General features: G+C 45.0%; 1 protein-coding gene across 4 annotated transcripts in view; it reads right to left on the minus strand.

Moving 5' to 3' along the window:
- Positions 1-25876, minus strand: part of TENM1 (teneurin transmembrane protein 1) — a 572765-nt gene that overhangs the window by 30403 nt on the left and 516486 nt on the right. For all 4 annotated transcript variants that reach the window (XM_065900559.1, XM_065900557.1, XM_065900558.1 and 1 more), the window contains 3 exons: positions 13705-14071; positions 11784-12294; positions 349-521 (listed from right to left, as the gene is read on the minus strand). In XM_065900559.1, the coding sequence (XP_065756631.1) occupies positions 349-521; positions 11784-12294; positions 13705-14071 (1051 nt within the window). The remainder of the gene's footprint in view (positions 1-348; positions 522-11783; positions 12295-13704; positions 14072-25876) is intronic.

Genomic DNA, 25876 nt, shown 5'->3' on the forward strand with positions numbered 1-25876 from the left:
ACCCATGTCATCACTGCTCTAGAATGCTAATCTCGGATGGGACACAGACTTCATTTCTTTAATATAACCCAATTGGAGCTTAAAGAGCTTTACAAACAGCTGCGTGTTGAGAAATGACTTGATGGAAGAGTAGATTTGGCAGGGATTTAACCTCATAACTCGCACTGGGATGTGGCCCAATGTTGCTATAGGAACTTTGTGAAAGGTGTGACTTTGTCTGGGCTTCAGCCTCCATAGCTGGAATATTGGGAGAAGAAGTGAATTCTAGTCATTGACGGTGTGCAGAGGTTTGATGGTAGAAGTAAGAGAGATGCTGTTAGAGTCTGGCGAAGTTGGAAATATTCTTACCTTGTTTTAAAATATATATGGTACTAGTTGCTGTCAAATTGGTTGACATGAGGACGTTTTCGCGGTTGGAAGTATCTAGCTCCACTTTTGTCAGCTTCTCCAGGTCACTGTGGAAGCTGCTGACCTCTCCAGTGGGAAACGTTGCATTGGTCAGATGCCCCTCGGGGTCATACCTGAGGAATGTAACCAATCCCAATGTTGAAGTCTCTTGGCAGTGATAACAGGCTTTTGCAAAATAAAAATCACTTGGCAGCTAATACAGTTTAACTTTGAGTGATAACAAGTATTATTAACCTTGTTCAATAAGAAGAAAAAGGTCAGAGAGATGATTAATCAAACGAAGGTATTTTCTGCTGCTTCTGAATTCTTGATGACTTCCTTGAGCTGTGCTGTTTTACAGAAAAAATATATCTGGTAATGAATCACTAGGGTGGAAAACTGATTTATGAGTCATGTCCTGCTGTGTGCAATGTTGCAGGGAGCCCTCCGTTTGCAATTTGGGTCGATCCCATCAGATGTGATGGGTCACAAGGACCAGCAGAGGGTGCTGTTGACAAAGAAAAAGGAGGCATGACTGTCCGCCGCCCCGCCCCGCCCCGCCCCCACCAGCCTGAGAAGGCTAATAAACTGATTTTGCACTGTGATAGGAAAATTATGTTTGCTGCTCTTTAAGTTGCCAAATTTGAAATGAATGAATCATTCTTCCAACAAAATGACCAAGCACAGAAGACAATGGAAACGTGTTCATTAAAACATTCTGGAGCCCCCTGACCTCAGTGTCACTTAATTTTTTAATCTTTTTATAATATAGTACATAATGTGTTGTAATTTGCCTATATGAGTAAGAGACTAAAACAAATAATTACCTGGGATAATAGGCAATAACCTATATCTAGAAATATAGTCTTGTGAGTTGACTTTTTAAAAAAAATCAGAATTATTGGCAATCTCACTGTCTTCCAAATGGAACTGCCTCCCTGAAGGCTTTTGATGTGGAGCTGTTCTTTTATCGCCAATAGAACCATGAAAAATAAACACTTCATTAAAAGTAAGGACATGCACTTGGAAACCCATTACTGTTTTCAAGTTGCAAATTACAAAATAGTTAAGTACTTTTTTTGCTTTTAAAATGTTAAACAATTATATTCTTTTTACCCAAAGTGAGCAGGATACAGCCTGGACACAGTGGTGGAGTCTGGCTCTACTGCCTTCTCCCTCCAAAATTATGCAAAATGGCCTAGTGATTCAGTGTTAATCCACTACGCTTTAAAGAACTCAGCCTGGATAGCTGCTGAAATTTTAAAACTTAGACCAGCCTTGGCAGGCTTGGGAAAAGGGGCTAGACATTATTTTATAGGACAAAACTGAACTTGAGGCTATACACAATGCCATCTCAAGTTCAGTCCTGTGTGTACACGAGTGTGTGCACGTGCACACACACGCTATCAGTTACAAGAGTCAGGCACGCAAACAAAAATAATCAAATAGGTCATTTGACATCATAGATATGGCAAGCCCTAGTTGTTTAATTGGATGCACACTTTGCTTAAATGGATTTCAGCCAAAACGGTTATTGGCATGTTGCAGCTATGCTGCTAAGGCCTCATTATCGAGGAAAGGCTGAAGGGTGCTGTTTGCGCCTGGGGTTAATGGCAAAATCCTCCCCCCTGCTCAGCCCGTTTGCCCGTGGCCTGCTCGGGGCTCTGTGGCTGCAAGAAGAAGACCCCTGATGAGAAAGGGGCATGGAAGGGCCTGAACACCTAACACAGCTCCGACTTTGTCTGCCTGGTCTTCCTTCCAGAAGAGGAAAACGATATCCAGTTTTGATTCTTGCAAGGTACCAACCTGCTTTTCCCCGTAGGGAGGAGTTTCCAGGCAGCAGACAGGAGGAAGCTGCTGCAGGCCCCCCTCACTATGGAGACTGTGGTCCCACAGCCTGGACTACTCAGGCAGTTCCTCTCTGTTTCACATCCATCACCAGCAACTCTGCCTCATTGGTTTCCCTTTCCTGATTTCTAAAGGGTTTCCTCAGCACTTGGCAAGGTCACTCTTCATTATTCCTCCAGGAGATCTGACCTAAGATGCTACGCATGCAGGTTTCCAACGGGCTTTCCAGCTCAGGGCAGTTTCTTTCCCAGTCACATAGCCCCTTGTTTGAAAGCCAAGATTTCATTGAAAGGTGATGGCAGTGGTCGTGCCCACTTCTCAGGGCAAGATGACAAGATCAGATGCTAACTGAGCCATCCATGAGCAGAGGTCAAAAATCTGAATGAACCTCAGCAGTGGCCTGTGGTGTAATTCCCTGGATAGATGTAGCTGGGAGGCTGCTGCCTGGCTCCTTGTCTGCTGAGAGAGGGAATGCAGTGGGGATAAGACAGAATTTCCCACAGTCCTGCCCAGGCGCTAGAGAGCTAGAAAGTTGTATTGTCTGATTTCCTTTCTGTGGCTGGATAAGCCTCCTTATTTGAAAGTGTACATTTGACTTTATCATAAACAAAGCACTCTACCTTGAGGGCGTTATGCTAAGTGAAATAAATCAGACAGAGTAAGACAAATACTGTATGATCTCACTTATATGTGGAATCTGAAAAAAAAACAAAACCAAAAACCCGAACACAAAAAACTCATAGAAAGAGAGATCAGATTTGTGGTTACCAGAGGCGGGGGGTGGGTGGAGGAATGGGACAGAGGTGGTCAGAAGGTCGAAACTTCCAGTCATAAGTTACGTAAGTACTGGGGACGCAATGTACAACACGACAGTAGTTAACTGCTGTGTGGTATGTATGAAAATTCCTAAGAAAGTAAATCCTAAAAGTTCTCATCAGAAGGAAAAAAATATTCTTCTTTTTTTTTGTATCTATATGAGATGCCGGACATTCACTAAACTTGCTGTCATCATCATTTTGCAATATATATAAATCAAGTCATTATGCTGCATGCCTTAAACTTATATAGTGCTGTATGTCGATTATATCTCAGTAAAACTGAAGGGAAAAACCCCAAAAAAACAAAGCACCCTACCCCCCCAGTACACTCACCCACCCCAATTCTGCTAGTCACAGCCAAAGCAATGGCATTTGGTGGTGTCTGCAGTGTGGTGCCTCTCCTGGGCTCAGTCAAAACCTACAGGCCCAAGTCTCTTCTGTGGGGTCATGTTCAAAGGAAGGGCAGATCCCACAACTTTGGAAAGACTGCTCCAAACTGGATAAGAAATAAAGGAAGCCTTTGAGTTCTTACGGCTTGCTTGAGGTTTCTTTTTGTTGTTGTTGTTTCCCCTCCATCACAGGGGACTACATGTTTCCAGACTGAATGTCAAAGAAACAAGTTTAATCAAAATCTCTTACGCTGTTCTGTGGGCTTCCCTCTGGTGCCTGCATCCTTTGGTGCAGAGGACGCAAGCCAATATGCTGCAACTGATCCCTTCAGGCCATAACAGGGTTGTAACTTCCACCGCCCCGCCCCCACTCCCCCTCCCTACCCTGGGCTGCAAATTCTGGTTGGTGAATTGTGTGATCAGGCATTGACTGTTGCCTTCATGGTCATCAGGAGTGAGCTTGGGAAGAGGAGATTTGCCATCACCTTGTCCCTTCCCGTCCCTGATTTTACAGAGTTCCACTGTGTGCGTGCGCACACACGTGTCCCCGTGGATCAAAGGAATTCATTCTTGTCCTTGAGGAACATATAGTTTATATTAGGGGAGATGATATTTACACATTATTAAAAATATATTTGGTCTGATATTTTCTCGTAAGGGATAGCCTGCCCTTTCCCTTGAGGACAATTTAAGCCAGAGCTAAACCGGGCAGGGTAAAAACTAGTAGCTCTTCCATCTTTGCTCTTCTTAAGAAAATACTGAAGAATATAGAAGAAAAATTCATTACTTATTATTTTTTTTAAAGGAAATAGACCCTCTTTACCCTCTCATGCCGGAAACCTGACCAACCTAATAAGCGTTCTTTAGGAAATACTGGATTACCCTTTCTTCACCAATAACTTCATGTGGCTCCCTATGACTCGGCCCAAGTCCATGATGCCCTTCTATCTTCACTTGTCCTTCACTCAATAAGTATCAGTCTTGTGCTAGGTACTGGGGATGCTGTGGTGAATGAACTTCAAAGTCTAGCAGCGTAGGTAAGATACGCACACAAGTCACTCTGATGCCAGAATACTGCCATATACTTCTGTAAACAAGGAGCTGCAGAAGCTCAGAAGAGGCAGAAGTTACTTCCAGGCAGGCTGAGCAGAAGAGAAGGAGGTGGTATTTGAATCCTGGAGGGTAGCTGGAGATCAGTCCCTCGATAGGTAGAGACTGGGGACGGGAGGAAGGCATTCCAAAGGCAGGCACACCGGTGGCTGGGATGACCACCGAGGGAAGCGTGGTGCTGGAGCACACAGGTCCTCTCGGAGGGGAGTGGGAGATGAGGCCGGAGAGGCACGTTGGAAGCAGAGCACGGGGAAACTGGGGTGTCAGGCTCTGGAGGAAAGCATGCAGTCAGTAGACAATGGAGAGGCGTAGGAAGCTCTTCAGGGGGAGAACGGTATGATGCAAGCAGTTCTTCGGTGGCAGTGAATCTCGGAAGGGAAGCTATGGAGCAGGGAAACCTGTTGGGAGGCTAACGCCTCAGCTTGTGTAAGAGAAGATGGTGGCCTCTTGCCTTTATGAAATGCGTTGTGATCGCCTATCCTTGGGACCAGTCTTCCTTCCTAGGTTGTAAACTCTCACATCTTTAGAGAGAGGACACAGTGTCTCATCACCTCTGTATTTTCGGTGTGTGGCACAGAGCAGACTCTCACTGCATATACTTGTTGAATGAGAGAAACAGGATCTGCCAGTGGAAATGGGAAGGAAGGGGTGGGTATGAGAGTCAGCGTGGTGAGAGGACAGACAGAGCCATCCCAGGTGGTGTGGAGGCTTAGCTTACACGGACGTCCTGTGAGGCGCAGCTCACCTTCCCAGCCAGGCTCTGAAAGCTCGTTCGGCCAGCAGCCTCTCTTCCTTCTGTTCAGTCCCTTTCTCTTTGGTAGTTCTCTCTCCCCAGCATGAGCCACGACAGTTCTCTCTGCCCATTCCTGAGCCTTACCAAGGGCGTAAAGCACAGGGGGAAGGAACTGAGCAAAGGTGTCCAGTCTGTCTCTGGAGTCCTGAGGGAACTGTTGGCAATTCTACGTTCTTCTTGCTTAAATGAAATCCCTCACCTGCCCAGAGGCAGGGGCCTGGACCATGTGGTGCCTTAGCTCTCTCCCTACTCTGAGATTCTCAAAAGCACTGGAAACACTTCCATGTGTTTGGACTGACCATTCACTTACATAACCAGTTCCGCATGGGAATCACATCCTCTGCTTAGGCAAATATCTCACCCAGAGACGTGGCTTGTGTACCTTGCCCCGCCTCCCCGCTCCCCGCCCCCGTTCCGCTAATCTTATCAGGGAGGAGAGAGAACCTCCCATTAGCCATCTTCCATAAGACTGAGCATTTGTAAAACAGCTTAGAAGGCACCCAGAGCTATCGTGAGGGCATTTCCAAGTTGTCAGTAAATGGCGTTTTCTTGGGGGGGTTGGGGGTGGGGAATGTGCGAACCAAGTCCCGGGATAGAGAGAACACAGAAAACCAGGGATCAAGAGATCGTGCTCCCACAAAGGTCAAGGGCCTGAGGAACTGTCAGCTCGGCCTGCACTGGCAGCAGTGACAAAACTGACACTTTGGCCTCAGTCTGGGACCTTTTCGGTTGAGCGTAGCAGAAGCCTTTACCGGGGAAATGCTTGCGACACAAGCAAGGGTGTCCTGGCTATTCTTGCAGCCTCTGCTGGGGCAGGGTCATCGCAATTAGGAGCCCGCCAGCCCCTCGGGCCAGAACCCCTGCCTCGTTCCTAGTTCTGCTTTGACAATCACCTCCCTGTTAGCCATTTCTCTGTGGTCAGCTTTTCCCCTGACACCCAGGACACTTAGGCACAGTCAAGCATCAAGTACTAATACTTGGGGTGTGCAACTTTGATCCTGGTCCAACATCACACTACACAAGACAAGTACTACCACGGCACCAGATGCATTTTAAAATCCCATTTGGACTGTCCACACTGTTCAGGGTCATCTGTGTCATTTCTCCCAGCCATTGTTGCTGATAACCGAAAGTTGAACGGATTACTGGCTTAGCTACCTCTATGCAGCAGTCTTCCATCCTTCCAACAATTTTGCTTCTGTTTCTCTTTTCCTGTTTCTCGTCTCAGAACAGAAATCTGATGTCCACCTTAGCAAAGGATTTGTCACCTTTCGGCCAAAGAAGGCAGCCTCTCTCTCACCTCTGAGCAACGCTCAAGTTCTTTTAGGAGGGCCTGGTAACAGTGGCCCAAGGTCGCCTTCTACTGACCTTAGCATGGCTGTAACCCTGACTGGAAGAGTAGGTCCGATTCGGTGCTCCCTGGCTTCAGAAGGAGAAGGAAAACCTCGAAGGAGTGCTCAGAACCGGCTAAAGCATTGGAGGATAAAAGTGAAAGAAGCCAGAGTTTGTACAGAGTAGACTGGGAAGAATTAGTTTCATTTTGAAGGTTGGGAAGTTGCTCGTTCCCATATGTACAGGCAGGAACCGACAGGGACAGCATTCCGTTGGGGACAGAATGCACTGCTTCAGGAGGAAGAGGAACCTTCTCCTCTCCACAGAGAAAGGTTTCCGCATAATACTGAGAAGGTGGGAGAAGGACGAGACGGATATTCAGCCTCCCTTTCTCTTTCATGGCGCTCTCATACTCCTCTTTTTTTTTTTTTTAGGTGGTACGCGGACCTTTCACTGTTGTGGCCTCTCCCGTTGCGGAGCACAGGCTCCGGACGCGCAGGCCCAGCGGCCATGGCCCGCGGGCCCAGCCGCTCCGCGGCACGTGGGATCTTCCCGGACCGGGGCACGAACCTGTGTCCCCTGCATCGGTAGGCGGACTCTCAACCACTGCGCCACCAGGGAAGCCCTCTCATACTCCTCTTGTCCTCCTACTGCAGCAGAAATCTTCTAGCTCCCCAGACTTCCCATGGTCACTCCTGTAATCCCAAATCCTCTTCCTTTTTCTGGAAGGCAGTGGGGTAGTAGTGGAAAGAGCAGTGGGCTAGAAGCTCAAAGATCTGACTCTAGACCCAGCCAACCAGCAACATGAATGGGCAAATTAGTCCCCTACTCTAGGCCTCCATTTCCTTATTTGTAAAGTGACCTCTGATGTCTCCTTGTGGCCATAAAATTCCATGATTACCCCCGCGTGAATGCCTGTGTTTCTCATCTCTTAATGCCTCAAGATTGGTTACCCAAAAACAATGACGTTAGATGCTACTTTTTTCTCACTGCCAGCCGAGTCCTGGTAACAGGCCTGGGCTCCGCTTGCTGTAAGTATCCGCCGGGACCACAAACTACCCGACTACAACATTCTGCTCTCTATCTGACATCATGAGTTTCCCCCTCTGTATTGGATCATTTTCATCAGCACACAAATGTACCACTATTTCTTTCATTTTAAAAACCTCCTTCTGATTACTCTGTTCCCCCTCTGCTCCAATTTCTCTGCTCGTTACAGCAGTGCACTTCAGAAGGGTTCTTTACTCCCAAACTCTCCTCCCAGTTGCTCTCTTTATTATTATGATTATTATTATTGAAATATAATTAACATAGCACAAAAGTCACCATTTAACAGTACAGAGTACACAATTCAGTGGCTTTCAGTACATTCACAACATGTGCAACCATCAGCACCATTTCTAGAACATTTCCATCATCCCCAAAATAAACCCCGTACTCACTGGCAGTCACTCCCCATTCACTCCTCTCCCTAGTTCTTGGCAACTGCTAATCTGTTATACTTTGTCTCTATGAATTTGCCTTTTCTGGATATCTCATATAAACGGAACTATATAATATCTGTCCTTTTGTGCCTGGCTTCTTTCAGTTAGCATGATGTCTTTGAGGTTCATCCATGCTGTAGCACGTACCAGAACTTCATTCCTTTTCATGGATGAATAATATCGCATTGTATGGATATACCACATTTCGTTTGGTTATTCATGACTGGATGGACACGGTCCTCTACACTTCTTGGCTATTATGAATAACACTGCTATGAACATGTGCGTATCCATTATCTCCTAAACCTCCTCTGCTAAAGCTTCTGTCCCCCAGTGCCCACAGCACCTGTTCTTGTGAAGGTAAACAATGATCTCCACAGTGTTGGATGGAACGGTCATTCTCCGTGCTTATCTTACTTATCAGGAGTATTTGACACGGCTGATCACTCCTTCCTCCTTGCGTCACTTGTTTTACTTCGCTTCCAGGACGTCTCACTCTCCTGGTTTTCTTCCTACTTCACTGGACTTTCTTTCTCAGTCTCTTTTGCTGGTTCCTCTTCATATCTTCAACTCAATGTTGGGGTGCTCTAGGTTCCATCATCAGATCTCTTTTCTTCCTTGACTACGCTCACTTTTCCACGAAGATCTCGTGGCTTTAAACACAATCAAGACACTGGCGGACGCTAAATTTGGATCTCCGAATTTCACATCTCCAGCTGCTCCCCTCAATTCCAGACTCATAAATCCAATTGCCAACTTGATATTTTCCCTTGGATGTCTAAACCGATCATATCCGACCCTGAACTCCCACCCAGTATCATGTACTCCTTGCCTGGTCTTCCCCATCCTGGTAAACGGAAAGTCCAGCACCCACTTGCTCAGGCCAAAAACTTCGGAGTTGTTTCTGACCCTTTTTTTTTCCTCATACCCCACATCCCACCTGTCAGTCCTGACAGCTCTATTGTCAAAATATATTTAGAATATTATCACTTACTGCCCTCACTCCCTGGTCTAAGTCACCATTTTGCCTGGATTATTGCAATAGCCCCTCCCTCCATTAGGTTCCTCTACTTCCACCATACAGTCTGTTTTCAATACAGAGTGATTCTTTAAAAATGTAAGGCAGATTCTGTCACTCCTTTACTTGAAGCTCTCCAGCGGTCTCACCTTTTACTCAGAGTCAAGAAGTCTTCACAGAGGCCTGCAAAGCCCTATGGGAGGTGGCCCTGGCCACTTCGTTGATGTTGTCTCCCTACTATGATTGTGCACTCCACTCCAGTCACAGTGGCTGCCTTACTATTCCCTGAACGTGTCAGATTTGTTCCTGCTGCAGGGCCTTTGCACTTGCTGCTCACTCTGCTTGCAATGTTTTCCCCCTTCCTCCCCAGCAGATACCCACACGACTCACTCCCTCACCTCCTACAGGCCTTTACTCAAATGTCACCTTCTGAGTGAGGCCTTCCCTGACCACCCAGCCTGAAATAAAAACCCCTTCTGCCCCCAAATCTTGATTCCCCCTGACCCTGCTTTATTTCCTCCGCAGAGCTTATCACCATCTGAAGTTCTGTGCATTTTACCTGCCTCCCTCCAGTACGATGTAAGCGCCATGAAGGTAGGGATTTGTGTCTGTCTTGTTCGCAGCTATATCCCCAGCGCCAGAGCACTGCCAGGCGCACACTAGCTGCTTAACAAATGTTTGTTGAATAAATAAATGAATGGTTAAACGGTTATTTTGTGGGGGTTTTTTCTCTAGTTTTATTGAGGTATAATTGACATAAAATTGCATGTATTTCAAGAGTACAATGTGATGATTGGTAAATAAGTGAACGGTTGAACTGGTTATTTTGAAAACTAGTTAATAATTCTGCCATTTCTTGTTGCTTAACTGAATTTAACCATTAGCTTTCAAAATAGTTGTTTGTCGGGCTTCCCTGGTGGCGCAGTGGTTGAGAGTCCGCCTGCCGATGCAGGGGACGCGGGTTCGTGCCCCGGTCCGGGAAGATCCCACGTGCCGCGGAGTGGCTGGGCCCGTGAGCCATGGCCGCTGAGCCTGCGCGTCCGGAGCCTGTGCTCCGCAACGGGAGAGGCCACAGCGGTGAGAGGCCCGCGTACGGAAAAAAAAAAAAAAGTTATTTGTCTAATTTCAGCTGCAGTGTGATCTTGTGTGAATTTCTGAGAAAAGATATTCTCATTAGAACTTTTATCTTTCTTAAGGGTAGTATATTTCAAAATGTGGGCTCTTGAGTCAGACTGTTGCAGTTTGAATCCTGGACATCTGTGTGAATCAGGACAAGCTCACCATGCTGGGCCTCAGTTTCCTCATCCATAAAATAGGCAAACCAGGAGCACGTATCCCATGTTGTTATTTTGGAGCTCAAACAAAATACTTTATGTAAATCACCTACCTTAGGACCTAGCACATAGTAAACCCTCAGTGAACAGTAGCTTTTATGACTTTTATTAAGATGTAAGAGAAATTTTTCCAGAAATAGAGGAAGACCTGCAACAGAAACTGAATACATTTTTCTCAGTGAAACTAAAATAGCTGTCCAGCTCTTTTGTATAAGTGGCATCTCTTTGGGAAATGATCCAAAACTTGAAGGCCAACTGTTTTGTCCCTTTCCTCAGGAGGGTTTCGTGGGATCTATTCTCTTCATATTCCCTACATTCTCACGGAAGAGTCACACCTGGAACTCCTCGTATTTAGTATCTCCGCTTCTCACGTTCCTCAACTTGAATGCCATTTCAGGCTCTGGGTTCAGTTCCATGCATTATCTTCACTTGGTAAACTGGTTAAAAATTCAGCAATTCCCTTCGTGGGGAAGATGCTTGCCGAGCGCTGGCAAACTAGCTTTCTAAATGGGTTGACTTGCAAATAACGTTGTCCAGCCTTAAAAGGCAAGGACGATGGTCTCTATGTCCATGACAGGACACCTCCTAGTAGCCTGCCGTCAGACACACCTTCTGTTAATTCCCAGTTAAACAAAGTTATCACAGACCCGGTCTGTGAATACCCAAATGTATTGGAGTCTTTGCCTTGTGCAGGGAAACTGAGGGGAGGGCGCAGGCCTGTACTGAAGCTTTTGACTCCACATTTCCCAGAAGCAGCCAGTGGAGTGCAGCTTCTCCTGTTTCAGCATTTGCCCCACGTCATTTCACAACTTAAACTGAGTTGGGCTGGGCTGGGCTGCGTACACATTCATTCATTCGTTAAACCCCACAGCGATCAATAAATACTAGTTAAGCTACACTGCTTCTTTGCTACTTTAGAACTATTTTCTCGTTTTGTCATTTAAATGAAATTTTCCCTTGTTTTCCCGGCTATGCTGTAAATTTCTCGAGCACGTGGACTTCCGCCTCATTCTTGTCTCGTGCAGCGCCATGCTTGATTCTTCATTCAGCCTATGTTTTTATTATTATGCTCTGCAAAAGTGCTTGCTCTGGAGAAATGGGTTCGAAGCCTAGGAGTTGGGTAAAATTTTCTCCTTGACTTTTTTTTTTTTATTGTGGCTGTTAGGAGAAAATAGCATGCAACACTCAGCAATTACTAAGTCATTTTCCCACTGTAATACAATTGCAAATACAAACCTAATAAAGCCCATGTTGAGATTTAGAAACTTACTCATAAACGGTCGTCCATCCATTTTCGTTACTTTTGGTAGCCAGGAGCCCCGTGTTTCCTGGATAGGTCATCAAGGCCAGATTGTAGCCTTGGGCTGACACTCTTTTCAGGACTCCGTTGCTGCTTATGGTCAGCCAGTACACCTGCCCGCCAGGCACCACAAGCCAAAGGGGCATCCCGCTTGCGTCTCGGCGAATGTGCACAGAATTGCCATTGTTGCTGGTAATTGCACCCAAGTCGCCTTCGGCATTGTAGGTGAAATTATACACATAGTCCCTCGTTATCAAGTTCAAGGTGTGCAGGTGGGTTCCATTGACAGTGAACTGGTACAGTTCCTGATCAGCAGGTGATGCGATCTCATAAAGGTTCATGTCATTCAAGTGGGCTTGGTTCCTGCTAATGGTACGAATTCGAACATTCCCAAGGTCTGCCACGTAGAGGGTACCATCAGGTGACACTGCTAAGGAGGAAGGGGCTTTCATCTTTGCATCTTTGGCATAGCCACCATCACCTGTGGGAGAAAGACCCTGATGTTAATAGTTGTGGTCACAAGCACTTATACAAACATACCATATACAGAAATCGCTGTGCATCAAGAAGGGGACAGTCAGTGAACCAACATTCTCCACATGCCCCAGCTGGATATCTGAAACCCATTATTCACAATTCTGGAGTCAGTGCCACTAAAGATGAACAGTGAGATGCAATTCTCTCAGTTAACACCGATTTTGTGAAATCGTCAATCCTGCTCTTCTGTATCTAAAGATACAAAAACAGCAAATGACGACAGCCACCCCAAATCTAGCCAGAGACTTACGCCTGTCCATGCTCATGGCATCTATCTCAGGGCTTTCCAGTCCTACTGTGCCCAGACACCTTTCTTCTGTTAACTTTCATTGTCATATTGTGAAAGTACACTAAGTCTGCAAGTGTGACAATGATTCAAAACATCAAATTTGATAACTGGAATAAACATTCCAGTTTTGCCTTGAAAGAAAGATATCAATTAGCAAAATAACTATAAAACTAGTTGTCCAGGAAAACATTGGAAATATCAATCAAAAGGCATATTGACCAAGTTGCTCACTCTTGATTCCTCTGTCCCAAGGAAAGGCAAAGGTTAAAAGAACCATTTGGGCGTGGATGAGCAGTTTAATAGGGCGGCATGCAGCATGGAGGGATGTCCACGTACCAGCAGTAAATGCATCTATTGACACTTACAGGACTGTTTACTGTCTGGAATATCCACTCTGTGTTTTGGAGAAAAGGCTCTTTCCCCCCCCCACCCCCCCATTTCAATTGAAGTAAAGGGCGCTACTGGTTATGGAGAAAATTTTGGTTTAAAAAAAAAACAACGTAAGTAGCAGACTGATGTCCTGAGAACCCTCCATTGTGAGATTTAATTTTGCCCTTGTATCCTGAAAGCAGTCTGCTTCTAGTCCCTTTGGGTTTCAAATAGCACACACTGTTAATCTGGAAACCAGTCACTTATTGGAAGTAATTTTTTCCTTAGCTAAATCAGTAAATGTAGGTTTTACCTAGCTTCCCTTTATCCAAAGTACAAATAATATCATGATCTTACATTTGTAGAGTGGTCTTAACTTCTTAGAGTACCAAAACTTTTATTATACTAGTTTATCTTCAAAACAGCAAGGTGATATAACTGAGACACGTGGTCTCTCTACTTAGCAGATGAAGTGAGTCATGAAGGGGTTTTATGGCTTTCCTAGGGTCACTCAGTGAGTCAGCTGCAGAACAAGGACAAGATACTAAGCTATCTGACCCCCAATCCATCGCTTTCTCCAGTGCCTCGCACCAATGTTTACAAGTAATACTTTTGTTCTTTTTTTGACTTTTCTGATGCACGTTTTTCTTTTGAAAACAGAGAGGGGGAGCTACTGAATTGCTAAAAAGGTCATACCTGAAAAACAGTCACAGTTGGGATCAATTTTGCAGTCACAGTCAGTGGGGGCACCAGCCATGATGGAGATCTCCCCATTGGTGGTAACTTGCTGAATGCGGTTTACTTTCCTCTCGTCTGTTTCAGCTATGAAGAGCAGCCCGCTGTGGGAGACGCTGATGGCCCTTGCTGACTCCAGAGTGGAGTGAATTGCTACCTTGCTGACCAAGAAATGATCGATGCCCGGCACCTGGCAGTGAATGGGGCGCCCTGCAATGATCCGCACTCGCCTGTTCTCAGAAATTTGAAGCACAATGTTGTTATCCAAGACGTACAATGAATTGTCCAAGGGATTGACTGCAAGGTCTGTTGGCCACTCTAATCGCACCTGCAAAAAGAACAGAACACACACCATTAGGTTACAATATCTTTCCGGGGCCGTTTTACCTTGAAAGAAAAATTGGCTTATTGGTTCCCCGTCTCATGAATTTCAGCAATGTTGGTGTTATCCGGCAAAGTTCGGAAGGACAGTTGATTGAGTGCTCTGGTAAACACATTTACCATTTATGCCATTTCCAACATAACGTGAATTATTTTCTGCTATAATTCCAGAAGGATCCTTCTCAGAGTGTGGTCTCTGGACCAGCAGCAAGAGATTCACCTGAGAACCAGTTAGAAATACAAATCCTCAGGCCCCAACCTAGACTTACTGAATCAGAAACTCTGGAGTTGGAGCCCAGCCAGCCATGTTTTAACAAGTCCTCCACGTGATTCTGAAGCACAATAAAGTTTGAGGACCACTGCTCTAGGGCTTCTGTGGCACTATGAGATGCAAATCTCTCTCACTGCTCTGTAGATGCATGGAACAGCAAAGTCATAGAGGCATCTGGACAACAGAGTGCTAGAGAAACCCGATTTTACTCCATCAGCAACCTCTGGGGACAGGACCTTTCCTTGGCACAGACCTAGCATCTGTCTTGTGGAGTACTCAGGTACGGTTCATCAGCTGGGGATTTGGAATCCTAAGTTGTAATGCACTGCTCATGTGGCTTGACCTGGTTCACTCCACATCCTTCTTTCCTCAGCAAAGAAACAGGTTGGTTTGTTCTTTCATTGGATGTTTGCTGAGCACCTTCTCTGTGCTAAGCCTTGTGCTAGGCTTTGGGCATTCAAAAGATCTCCAAAATGACACAGCTTCTGCCTTCAAATGCCTCATGGTCTACAAGAACCCTTGGAGAGCCATCAGGCAATTACTCTCCATGTCATGAGAAGGAGGCAGCAGAGAGGACGTGAGAGCTCTTTACCCAGACTAGGAGTCAGGAGGCAGGTTATTTCCAGAGAAGGTGGTACCTAAATAGGGTCTGCAATGACCAGTAGGAGAGGAATGAGGTGGAAATGGCAGGCAGCAGAGTTGAGGGCAATCCAGGGAGAGGGAGCAGCATGGGTAAAGGTTCAGAGATTAGAGACAGTATGGCCCATCCAGATACTACAAACAATCCAGTAAGGCTAATACAGGCTGAGTGATGGAGAGGTGATCGGTGAGAATCAGGAGGTATACAGTGGCTAGGTATCAGGACTGAATTGTGCCCCTCTAAATTCACATGCTGAAGTCTAACCTCTAATGGGACTGTATTTGGAGATGAGGCCTTGACAGAGGCAATAAAGGTTAAATGAGGTCATAAGGGTGGGGCTCTCAGGTCCTTATAGGAAGGAGGAAATACCAGGAATGTGTATGCACAGAGAAAAGCCCCTGTGAGGACACAGTAAGAGGATGGGCGTCTGCAAGCCAAGGAGAGAGATCTCAGGAGAAGCCAAACCTGCCGACACCTCGATCTTGAACTTCCCACCTCCAGAACTATGAGAGTATCACTTTCTCTTGTTAAAGCCACCTGGTCTGTGGTGTTTCGTTGTGGTAGCCCCAGCAGACTAATTCACCAGGTAATGGAGAGATGTACATATCCAGTTTTATTCTGATGGCTTTAAGTAGGGATGTGACATAATCATATTTGGGTTCTAGAGGGATCACCCTTTCTGCTGTTGAGATCATATTGGAGGAGGAGGTGAGATGGGAAACAGGCCGCTAGTTAAGAGGCTCCTGCAGTGGTCCAGGTGAGGGATGATGGTGGCCTGAATTAGGTTGGCGACAGTGGGGATGGAGAGAAGTAGATGGATTTGAGACACATTAAGGAGTTAGAAGCAAAAGGACTGGTGTGTGTGTGTGTGTGTGTGTGTGTGTGTGTGTGTGTGTGTCTGGCGTGCTGGTGCCAAGTGCTGTGCTGGGCAATGGGACACACAGGCCAAGCAAACACGGATCTACTCTAGTTCCTTCCTCAACACAGGAGTCAGCCCAATGTCTACCCTGACATCTCCTCGACAGCTGCTATTTATCACCGGGCACTTCTCAGAGAACTACGTTACGTGCACTCTCGACTCCACCACTCACTTATTCTGTACTTTATTTCTCTTCTCTTATGGCTAGGCAAAGGCAGAAGAGTCTGCCCCATTCCTGGCCAAGACAGTAACAGTAATGTAGCTGCAATTCTTTTTGCCTTGAGTGAAAGCCCGAGGAAAGCTTTGTTTTTCTTATTGAATCCGAAAGTCTGAAAACAAGATATATGCTATCATCGCATTCTGAGGCCCACTATTTCCAGGGGCCTTCCACTCAGTAATGAAGTGGACAAAGGCCAGTCTGAGATAAAGCCCTTCCCTCTAATTCTGTCTCTTAATGGAGGGCAACTGGTGATGTTATAAAGAAGACAAAGGTTGTCTTTGACCTCTCCTCTTGTACCACTTGGGTCTCTTTGTCCCCTGTCTCTGAGTGTCTCTCCCAGACATCCAGCAGCCTCAACCTGTCCTCCTGTCTCTACATGCCCTCAGCCTTGACATAGGCTGGCCTTCTCTGGTCAGTACCATATGCCTCTGGACAGCTAGGAATTTGAATGCTAATGGAGTATAAAGCTGAGCTTCTGTTATGCATGTTCTACAGAGCCTTTCAAACTGAGGCCATTGGATAAACATTAAACACCAGCCTTAACAGCTCCCAGAGCAGTTTGCTGTGATGTGCTCCTCAGCACGTCTGTCTGAGGCCCTTGCATGTCAGCGCCCTGCCACGGAGAGGGAGAGCAGGGAGATGGAGCGCCTGCGCTGTGGACCCCTCCACAGCCCTCACTCTGGACCTCTATACACACCATCGGGCTGCTACAGAAGCTGTCTGTGTGCGCTGGGCCTCTGGAGCACAGTCCCCCAGGAAATAAGCTGGGGCTGGCTAAGGAAGAGGAAACCAATTGATTTCAGTCCAACACTCGTATTTTGATCAAGTCTGAAGTCAGTGACCCAGAAAAAACAAAGCTGGCAGAAATGACGTTCTAATTATCCCCGCTCTGAGAGCTGAGGCCGGGGCAGAGGCCGGGGACGGCACACACCTGGCAGAAGTCAGAGCAGGCCATGTTTTGGACTCTGCTCTCTGCTGTCAAGGCCGCCTCTGAGATAAAGGCTGGTAGTTGGAAGACGAGCTGTTAAATTCTCCACCTCGCCCGAGCTGATTTAAGTCAACGCTATTGGTGGCATGTTTATTAGGTTTAAAATTGCCTCAAAAATACACCAGCTATTGTGTCTGTTTGTTTTCTGTTCCATCAAATAAGTCACCCTCTGGCAGTTTCCTGTGACTAAAGTGGCCTCTGTGCTTCTGAGACACTTTCTGTAGGAGCTACACAGAATCCCTTTAATTCCCATTTGATTTGTCTCTGAAAACGCCTCAGATGAAAGATGTGTGGCTACTTAGTAGTCTAGGGTCTGTCTTTTCAGAAACTGGACCTTTTCACCTCTCGTAGGTTGTTAGTTCCTTCTATCTGCTTCTCATGTTAGATACTCTCTTTTCCACGTAATTTTTCAAGGAACTGGTGCTTTATACCGAGGCATTTCCATAACACACAATGTAACGTGGGGATTGGAGTCTTTGCCTCATTCCGGCTGTCAGAATTAGCATCTGTTAGTTGCAGAGAGACCCCAGAATTATAGACTACTGAGGTGGGACTAAGGTTAACCCCTGAGGGCTGTTGGCACTTGTCCAGGTAGAGAGAAATAAACATTTCTTTTGGGGGTGGTGGGAGAATCTTTGCACAGTAACTCAGCCTGCAGGGAAACCATTTGGCCTAATTTGTGGTCGGTGCCCCACCTTGTAAAAATACATTAATTTGCTTGAAATGTCAAAATGTATTCAAGCTAAACTAGCATTAAAGGTCACTGGTGTTGCCGCCAGCTGGTAGAATGTGCCCATCTCCCAACAACCTTCCCTGAGAAATAACCCACAGCAGAAAGGGGCTCTTGGTCTGGATGTCAAGTCTTGACAGCACCATGCCTTCCTCTGCTAATTGAAAATCTGCCTTGAAGGCACTTGGCCCTCAGGTCAGCCAGTCCCATGGCTGGTTTAAAGAGTCAGCTAATTTTGACCTAAGTAGTAGTTTATAAAGCCACAGAATCCTATCGGGGAAAATCCATGTGTAACAGCAATATCTAAATATGAGCCCTTGATTAGACTAAACCAGAAAATTCCTCAGTTATCCCACACTGTAGACACAGACCATAATTTGTAAACTGAGGCGCTCCCTAACAGTTTCAAGGCTGGTTCCTTCCCATACTAGTGTGTAACCCTAGGCAAATGAGGTATCTTCTATGAGTCTCTGATTTCTTCATCTGCAATAAGGAAAAGAAGCTGATGATAGTCTACCTACTTTTCAGAGATATTGTGCGGATCAATTGTGATAAGGAGGCAAGGTACTGAGCCCAGTGCCTGGACAAAGTATGGGATAGCAAATGGTATTAACATGAAAAATGGTCTCAAAGTCATAAACCTTTAGCGCTAGAAGGAACCTAGTCCAGTTACCATTCAATATAGTTCCTTTTCAGCTCCGTTTCCCAGACTTCAGTTGTCCACATAACAGCTTCATGAATTTTGCCTTAGCTGTCCACCACTTGCACTATTATTGACTTAATATTTTTCTTTAAATTGACTTACTTTTTAAATATAAATAGGTGCTGCCCCTTCCTTTGAACTGGTCCTAAACAATAACATCTGTAAAATTACAGGCCCACTCATCTGAGCCTTTAATATAAGTAATTACTGTTTATTGAGTGCTTCCTATGTATCAGGCTCTTTACATGGATTATTACTTTATATGCTTAGAGCAATCACTTGAGAAAGAAACTATCAATATCCCCATTTTCAGATGTCTGCGCTTCGCCTCTATGCCGTCTGATTCCTCACCTAGAAGAGTGGACATGTTTCTTCACGCTCTCCTCACCAAGTCTGGCCTCCCCTTTACCTGGTTAGATTCAACCTAAAGGTTGATTTCAACCTTTTGTTTTGTTTTGTTTTGTTCCTGAGAAGGTCAAAGCTCATTAGGAGTTGAGTGATTTGTCTTTCTCTCTGTCATTTGTTATCTTTCAGTTCAATGCTTTGTGGTGCCTACTCTGTCTCAGGCACTATTACAAAGGTCCCTGCCCTTTATGAGTTCACGGTCAAGTGACAGAAGGCAGATACAGAAACAGGTCATTTCAATATCACGTGGTTAAGTGACACGACAGACACATGCCCAGGGTGACATGGGAACACAGAGGAGGAAGTTTGGGGCAATACTCCTAGAAGAGAGATGTAAACTTAATCTTGAAGGATGAAGCAAAGGTACTGAGAAAAAGCAAGGTGGGAAGAGTGATCTCAGCAGAGGGAAAAGAACGAACAAAAGCACAGAAGCACGAAACCGTATGGGCGTGTGGAGCTCACCGCAGTCTGGGATTGCTGGAGCATAAGTAGGGTAGGCAGTGGTGGTAAATGAAGTTTCAGTGTTTGCCGGGGACTAATTTTAAGTCTCTCCACTGAGACACTATTGTCATTTGGGACCAGGTGATTCTTCGTTGTGGGGCCTGTCCTGTGCAGTACGAGATATTTAGCAGCGTCTCTGGCCTTTATTCACTAAATGCAGGTAGCACCCTCCCTTGAGCTGTGACAACCAAAAATGTCTCCAGACATTACCAAATGTCCCCTAAGGGGAAAACTGTCCCTTGTTGAGAACCGCTGCATTAAGCCATGAAGGGCTGTGTAGGCTAAGGACTTTTGACTTGAACTGAGGGTGTTGAGGAGTCAATGAAGATCTTTAAAGTTGGGGGTTGACATGGTCAGACTAGGGCTTTAGAAAGATTACTCAGGCTGCAGTTTGGGGAGCAGGCTGGAGGGAGACCAGATTGATGCAGGAGAATCAATTTGGAGGCCAGATCTTCACCAGTACATTCACACATTTACCTAGCTGTCCCTCCACGCCTCTCGCAAATATCTGATGCTGATTCAGACAGACAAGGTCCCTGCCTTCATGGGCTTAGAGTCTGCTACACTGTTTCTCATACTTTTTTGGATTTACAAAGTCCTTCGGGAGTCTGATGGAAGCTATATACTCTCTCCGTAGAAAAAGGCTCAGATGTAGTAGAAGGAAGTGGTTAGGAGCTCAGGCTTCAGAGTTAAGACTTCCTGGGTTCAAAATTTTGTTATTTGCTAACTCTGTGACCTTGGAGCAAATCAGTTAACCTCTCTGAGCCTCAGTTTACTTATCTAGAAATTGGGTATAGTGATAATACCTTCTCAAAAATTTATTATAGGAATTATACCCAAAAAATCTACATAAAGCACTTAGCACAGTGCCTGGTACACAGAAAGAGCTCTGTAAAGGCTACTTTTTATTATGGAACATGCCTGTATTTCTTCTCATTCCTGTCTGACTATGGACATGTTCTATTCCTTGGCTATCTCATGAACCCTTATTTGATTTTTTTTTTGGGGGGGGCTGTGCCTCATGGCTTGTGGGATCTTAGTTCCCCAACCAGGGATTGAACCTGTGCCCCGTGAAATGGAAGTGCAGAGTCCTAACCACTGGACCGCCAGGGAAGTCCCTCTCATGAACTCTTAAGTGCAGTCACATCGTCATGCTCTTTCAAGGTTTCCCTTGCTTCTCTGTCACCGGCCATTCCCTCCTTGTTCATTTATTCCATTGCTTGAGAATCCTTTTAAGCTGTGTGTCCTCCAAGAAACATTTGGCTTATATTGGGATATATTATTTCTCATACATTTGTCAGCCAATTTCATGGCTAATATTTCAGCTTATTACTTGGATTCCCCACTGTTATTTGTAACAGTACTCTTGGTGCAGTTCCAAGTGTAGAACATGCTACTTTATTTTCCTTTCTTCTGCCAATAAATGGCTCTTTATCCCATTTTAGGCATTATGCTAGGCACTAAGGAGCCAGCTCTAACCAAGACAGACTAGGCCCTGCCCTCATGTAACTGACAACCTTTGGCTGACTTCATTTCCTTCATTTTCTAATAGGTACAGGGTGTTGCTAGTGACACAGAGCAGTAGAGTACTTCTGTTCCACTCCATCCATTTTAAGAAATTACTTTCCATGGAAAAGCCTCAGAAACACATCATGACTGTTACTATATTTTGCCATTGCTACCAAGTGCTAATAACTTCTTTTCCCCAAGTTCAACTGTGCTGAAGAAACCAGCTGTTTCCCAAACGGCCCTGTCTAACTATCCTAAACAGGACACTTCTCATCTCCCTCCTTTAGTACATTTCCAGCCTTGTGGCTCATTTGAAAAGTGACTGTTTGCTTTTGATCTCTGAGGCCTCTTCAGCAGGAATTTCCAGGAAGCGTATGATTAGCGCTTCTGTAGTATGCCAACCTGGGGGAAGATGCAGTGACGGGACGCAGTGCTCTCTGCCAGGTGTTCTGCCAACTCCATGTTAGACTTCCCCATTCTTCTAAAAGTTGACAACTGCAGACTGTTAGCATCACTTTCTGTCAGTTTGCAAATGGCCTTCTCGTTTCTTGACACTGATACTGTCTGAGCTTCTTCAAATTTATAAAAGAGGGAAAAAACCGTCTGGAGAAAGTTTGGTTTTCTGCAGTTGGAAAGCACGATGACACCTTTGAGAGCGATGGCCCTTATTGATCTTGCTTTTAAAAAGTGGAAATTATTAGAAGATGAAATACACTAAGACTACACGGACTCGTCAACCGGCAAATTATTTCCCATTATCTCAGATCCACATTCTTGTGTTTCTCTGAATAACGGCTGGAGAGTTTGAGGAACCCCTCAACCTTTGGTCAAATGTGTCAGCCTGGTCTGTGTCCATGGCTGCCCAGTCAGAATAACTGACACGTAAGTCACATTATTCATTGCAGATGAATAGCCAGGATCAATCTAATCAAGAGTTACAATTGGACTGATCTTTAGAATCATTTTGCTGCAGAGCCTATAGATTAAATCACACCTACCCCAATGTCTCAAAAACATTGTGGAAGTTGAGCAGAGCTGGTATGTTTCATCTTGCAATAATTCACACTTTTAATTTAAAAGGAAGATCAATAGGAACCATCACTCTGAAAAGTATCATTGTGCTTTCCAAGTGCCCCAACCCAAACTCTTTCCAGATGGCTTTTAGAAATTTGAAGAAGCTCAGACAGTATCAGGGTCAAAACAAAATGCTGAATTTGTGGTTACTAAGATGCCTGTGGCAGAGACTACTAGTTCTAGACCTACCCTATCATTCTTTCACTCTCTCCTCCTCCTTTAGTGCACTAATCTTAAAATTTGGGCGTACTGCTATCTAGAATCGAAGGCATTCCAGCCTGATTTGCAGTTACCTGTAGCCATGTGACAAAGTTCAAGGCAATACGATGTAAGAGGAGGTGTGGAAGTATCCACACTTTTAAATTGATGCTGCTTAAGGACAGCTGACCCAACTGGAAGGAGCCTCTTATTGCCCTTTCTTCCAGTATGCAATATGGATAGAAGTGGTGGGAATTTTAGCAGATGTCTTAGGCCATGAGGTAGCCATGAAAATGGAAGTTCTGTGCCGGGTGGGCAGGGCAGAATTATAGGAGCCTGGGTCCCAGACGACCTCGTGGAACTGCCATCCAGTCCTAGACTATACTAGTGTGGCTGCTATCCTGCTTATGTCACTGTTGTGTGTGTGTGTGTGTGTGTGTGGCGGGGGGAAGGGGCTCTATTATTCTCAGCCAAATCCAATCACAACCAAGAAAATGTTCTGTTAGGCTTTGTTTTTGACTGGTGCTACTGACTATACCAATATGGTCAATCCGGTCTAACAAATTTCTAGGTTTACATCTCTGGATAGATCACCAGTGTTTGCAAAATTAAATTAAGTTGACATAAATTAATGTCCCAAAGAGACTGACACATGTGCCAAAGTCCACTAGGGCAGCCCTTTGTTATGAGGATGACTAATTGCTTAAACTTAGTGATTAACCTCAAGCATTCCTGAATACCCAGGGCTCCATCTTCGGGTACTTCAAGCTGTTCTTCCAGGTCCATGACTCATTCAGATCCAATGCTTCTCCATTATACTATAAATATTTGTTTGCCTTCCTTTGTCTTCTATTAGGTCTGTGAGTCTTCAAGGGCAGGCATGAGGTCTCATTCATTTTTGTATTTCCGGTATCTGGTATTACAGTTGACAAGTGTTTATTGAATGAAAACATTAGTGCCTCACTGACTGTAACATCTTCAGTCCATGAATGCATTATAAAAATTGTGAAACACAAATTAGCTCTAAGAAAAACTAATTTTCATCAACATGTTTCAGTCAGTAAATCTGCATTTCCAGAGACCCACTGAGGTTAGTGGGAGTTGCCATATTTCCTCAATCTTAAGAAGTGTATTTCCTACCCCTTCCATATTTTAAATTTTCTGAAGTGAGGTTGTGTCTTATAATCAACGCATACATTTAATGGAGCACCTCTCCTCACCACCTAAAGTTATCAAATTGATGCTATGTTTTAGAATACATGGTGTCTTAGAATTGAGGAAATATGGTATTTCCATTTTGGTCTGCAGACTTCGGGGATCCCTGAGACTCTTTCAAGGAGGTCTGTGAGGTCAAAATTATTCTTAATACTATTTGCCTTTTGTACTTTCTTATGAGTATATAGTGGAGTTTTCCAGAGGGTGCCTGAGGCTACTATAGCTTTGTGTTTAAAAAAAATTCACACTTTTACTTTCTAATAAAGTAAATAGATAAAACCCACATAGAGAAAAGCTCTTTGAAGTCTCCAACAATTTTTAGGAGTGTAAAGGGGTCCTGACACCAAAAAGCTTGAGAACAGGAAAGAAACAGTGAATGAAACCACTCGGCTACATAAGAGTTTCATTCAAGCTCATTAAGAAAAAAGCACGTATCCCTTCCAAGATGGTTCCTGGGGCCATAAGTTCTGTCCAAAAGCACACTGACCGAGTGGCTGAAAATCTTTCCTTCCTCTAGAGACCCAAGGCCTGATGGGTGCTATAAAAGTTTGTTCTCAGAGGCTCCCTCAGAGCAATCAGCACGTACACACTCTGTATGAGTCTGCTGTGTAATTGCCACTACCTCATCTTCATAACAGGCATAATTGCTCTGAGTTTCCGTCACCCTTTCTTGCATCTCCTCTCTGAAGCCTCAATTTTGGAACTGGCACTTGTGAACACACAGAATGTTTAACCACTTCCAGTTTTTAATTTACAGTCAAAGTCATCTATCAGCAGGAGATGAAGGCCCAGTGTGAAAACTACAGCATGTCCTTCAGACTCCACAGCTAATTTGTTTGTAAATTTGATTGTTATTGTAAGAGCATATTGTACATGATGCTACTTGCCGATTTACTATTTGTATCTCTCTGTATCTTGGGCTTTATCATTACAGTCAAAGAACTTAACACTTTCAGCACTTCTGCGGGTGGGGAGAGGAACATGAAAGTTTCACTGTTTTTCTGCTTTTTCTTTTGTGTCACTATTTCAATTTAATTTTACACGTATTTCTTAAATTCCCAGTGTATAGCCAGCACTGTGGGAGATACACACACAGAAGGGGAGATGACCAGAGAACAGTCCAAGGTAACACGAAATCCAATGTGAGACCAGGTGATGAGACCATGCATTCTGAGAGAATCTGGAGTAAAGAGAAGACCATTGTGGGTCTTCATGCAGTAGCGGGTGGGGCTCTTGTCGACAGCCAAGGCTTTGCCTGCGTAGGAGCCAGGGACTTTGAAGAAGGCCCCGGAATCATCTGGTAGCGTTCCTTCCTGTTGAGCAGTTGCAGAAACTTGTCTGTTGCAGGTTGTTAATATTATAGTATTGGCTCGACAGGATAGACCAAGCTTCCAATTCCCTTTGGCACCTAAAGCAATTTACAGGCCAGAAGTATGACTGCACTGCTTTTATGAAATGTTCTGATTTCATTGATCAGCCACTCTGAGATTATGTTTTCATTTCTGTAGCTACTGCTAACCCTGTTTTCCGGTATAATATTTCAGGAAGGAACTATTAAAAAATTTCACCATGGAGATCTTTAGAAGTGGGCAGGGTTCTAAATGGGAAGAGAAATGTCACAAGTCACGATTGCTCTACTCAAAAGTTTATTTCAAGTTAGACTAGAATTCCACCACAGACTGTGTCTCATCTTAACTCTGTAATGTTTCCAAATGATAAGGACACTAATAAGAACAGATGGCCTAATGAACATTTAGAGGGAAGATTTAACTGGTCTTATTTTCATTAGGCCTCCAGTGCACTTCCGGGTTTTGCCCACCACTTCCCTGTGTGTAATACAAAACAGCACATCCTCAACAGATGGCCCAGCTCAGGCTTCATGCTTCTAGAACTCTGGAGACTGGCCACCTGACCACTTACCATGTGTACAGAATCATTTAAGGAAGCAGGCAGGCTACGGACTTGAGCCTGAACAAAAGCAAAAAATGGTGATGCATATTGAGTACCCGAGCTTCAACAACAGGGGAGTCAGAATCACTAGCAAACAAACTGAGCAGCTCTGGTTGAGGTCTCCCCATAACAGCTTCTTATGGATTCAGTAATGATGAAATCCTCTGTGGCAAACAGTCCACTCTAATTAACATTTCATCCAAACCGTAAGCATATGTGAGTGACTCCGGCAGCAACAATGACATGGAAATCCAACACCTCGTTGCACAGTGTGTTAGTTAGTGAGCTATTGTCTCCCAGCTCCAGACTCACTCCTTTAAAGACACTGCTTTAGATGAACCGGTTTGCAGGGCAGAACTAGAGACACAGATGTAGAGAAACAAACGTATGGACACCAAGGGGGGAAAGCGGCGGGGGGGTGGGGGGGTG

The sequence above is a fragment of the Phocoena phocoena genome, chromosome X (genome assembly GCF_963924675.1).
Source record: "Phocoena phocoena chromosome X, mPhoPho1.1, whole genome shotgun sequence".
NCBI classification, from domain to species: Eukaryota; Metazoa; Chordata; class Mammalia; order Artiodactyla; family Phocoenidae; genus Phocoena; species Phocoena phocoena.